The sequence below is a fragment of the Penaeus chinensis genome, chromosome 14 (assembly GCF_019202785.1).
Source record: "Penaeus chinensis breed Huanghai No. 1 chromosome 14, ASM1920278v2, whole genome shotgun sequence".
Classification (NCBI taxonomy): domain Eukaryota; kingdom Metazoa; phylum Arthropoda; class Malacostraca; order Decapoda; family Penaeidae; genus Penaeus; species Penaeus chinensis.
In genome coordinates, this window is record NC_061832.1 from 6,923,894 (window position 1) to 6,926,393 (window position 2,500).

General features: G+C 44.8%; 1 protein-coding gene across 1 annotated transcript in view; it reads right to left on the minus strand.

Annotated features, from left to right (window-relative positions):
- LOC125032310 (formin-like protein 20) overlaps positions 1-2,500 on the minus strand; it is a 24,838-nt gene that overhangs the window by 3,709 nt on the left and 18,629 nt on the right. Inside the window, exon 7 of the mRNA XM_047623407.1 lies at positions 1,214-1,276. Coding sequence (XP_047479363.1) covers positions 1,214-1,276 — 63 coding nt within the window. The remainder of the gene's footprint in view (positions 1-1,213; positions 1,277-2,500) is intronic.

The following is a 2,500-nucleotide window of genomic DNA, read 5'->3' on the forward strand; positions in this document are numbered from 1 at the left end:
AGGGAGAAGGGAGAAAGGGGGATGGGGAAGAGGGAGAGGGGATGGGAGAGGGGGAGAGGGGGATGGGGATGAAGGAGAGAGAAAGGGAGGGGATGGGAGACAGGGAGAGGGGAAAGGAAAGAGAGAGGGAGAAGGAGGAGGGGAGGGGGGAGGAGAGAGTGAGAATAAGAGAGTGACAGTGAGACAGTATGAGGAAAAGAGAAAGAGAGAGAAAGGTGAGGTTGGCACAAACGCTCCCCCAAAAAGTATGCGTTCAAACCAGAGCTGCCAACACTGCCAACCATTCCCCCTAAGTTCCATTTCCCAATAAACACACACTTCGTTTGCCCATGTTGTAACAACCGGCCACGTCCAACCGCAAAAGCACGCCTACACACACGCCCGCACCACAAACACACACCAACACACACGCCCGCACCACAAACACAGACTTCCACCCACGTCTGCATCACAAACACACACGCCCGCACCACAAACACAGACTTCCACCCACGTCTGCATCACAAACACACACGCCCGCACCACAAACACAGACTTCCACCCAAGTCTGCATCACAAACACACACGCCCGCACCACAAACACACACCAACACACACGCCCACACCACAAACACGAGACTTCCACCCATGCCCGCCCCGCAAACACACACCAACACACACGCCTGCACCACAAAAGCACGCCTACACCCACACCCACACTGCCGAACTTAAAACAATGAAAACACACACAACGACGGAAACAAGAGGTATTCCTACGCATTTATGCAACAACGAAATGTCAAAAGGATATTACTCACAATCATAAATGTTTCCTTCCGACTGAAGAAAAAAAGTAAATAAATTCTAAAAAATGAAGGACCATTTGTTCGTCAAACAGCTGTCTTCCTTTCAAGTTGCACAGAGATGATGTACTTTTAGCTGCTAAACAGATAGCTAGGATCAAAACTGGGAAGAATCCCCTAAAATATGAGAATTAAAAATAGCAACATGAAAAAATAATTACACTGGTGATGATGAAAATATCAACAGTAACAAAACCGAAAGATAAATAAATAAATAATGATGATAATAACAACAACAACAACAACAACAACAACAATAACAGCACAGAACAAAGAAAAATATACACCAAAATAAAACCAAAATAAAGCAGGGGGGGGGGGGCACCGAAAACTGTCAAACCGGAGAGGTGTCAGGGAACAGGCGACCAAACCTTCACCTTCCGCGATGGCAACAGCCCGAGGCCACATGACAGGTCAAAGGTCAACGTGGGAAGCTGTGGGGAGAGCGGTGTGGGAGCAAACACGAATGTATGGGAAAAACATGCACGGTTGGATGGAGACTTACGGTGTCGGGCGAGAGAGAGAGAGAGAGAGAGAGAGAGAGAGAGAGAGAGAGAGAGAGAGAGAGAGAGAGAGAGAGAGAGAGAGAGAGAGAGAGAGAGAGAGAGAGAGAGAGAGAGTAGCAACGAAAAAAACATACAAAAAAAAACAAAAAGGAAAGTGGAAATGGAAACACGAGCAACAAAGACAAACGACCGACAGTGAGAGAGAGAGAGAGAGGCAGAATAAACGGAGAAGTGGAATAAAATTTAAAGGGTGAGACCCCGAACACAACATGTGGACAAAAGACAAACACTTCTACCTTTAACAGATTAACATACCACTTAATTGAAATAGGAAAAAATATATGGCAATAATAAGTACAATTAGCGTGGTTAGTTTCATTTCTATCACCACCACCATAACCATCATTATCATTATCATTATCCTTATAATCATCATTATCATTATCATTTTCCTTATAATCATCATTATCATTATCATTATCATTTTCCTTATAATCATCATAATACGAACAGAAAAACGCTCAAACAGAAAAGACGGCAAAAGTAACACCATTAACATGAGCAATATCAATAATCATATGTCGGAAACCATAAAACCGAGGACAAAAAACAATAATAAACGAATTCGCGCGGGTCACCACCTAGCCCGCTCGAGTAAGCGAAGCCGAAGAGAAAAAGACGGAATCGGACGCTCTACTGCCATGCCATAAAAGGAAACGACAGCGTATCCGAACACCACTGGCTACGGATAACACCTATGAGAACCGAATATCCGAACACTGCTTCCCGCTGTGACGTAACGAGAACACGTAACGAGCCACGGCCAGAGTATCGAGCAGCAACGGCGTAACGCCCGCGGAAATATCGCCGCCCGTTACGAGTAAATAAAACCCGGACCAAAAACAGAATTCCGTAACGTGCAATTTTCGTACGTGTGTTTTTATTCTTTTTTTTTTTTTTTTTTCTCTCTCTCCTAGTGAGCAAATCGTGTGCGAGACTTGGAAGGAAAAACGCAACTAAGGTTTAAAAATACGAACAAATAAACACACGCGCAACATCAACTCCTTAAACAGTTACTGGTTTCCCATCTAGCATCTCTTCCTCTCCCTCTCCCTCCTTCCTTATCCCTTCTCCTCTTCTCACCCCTTCCCC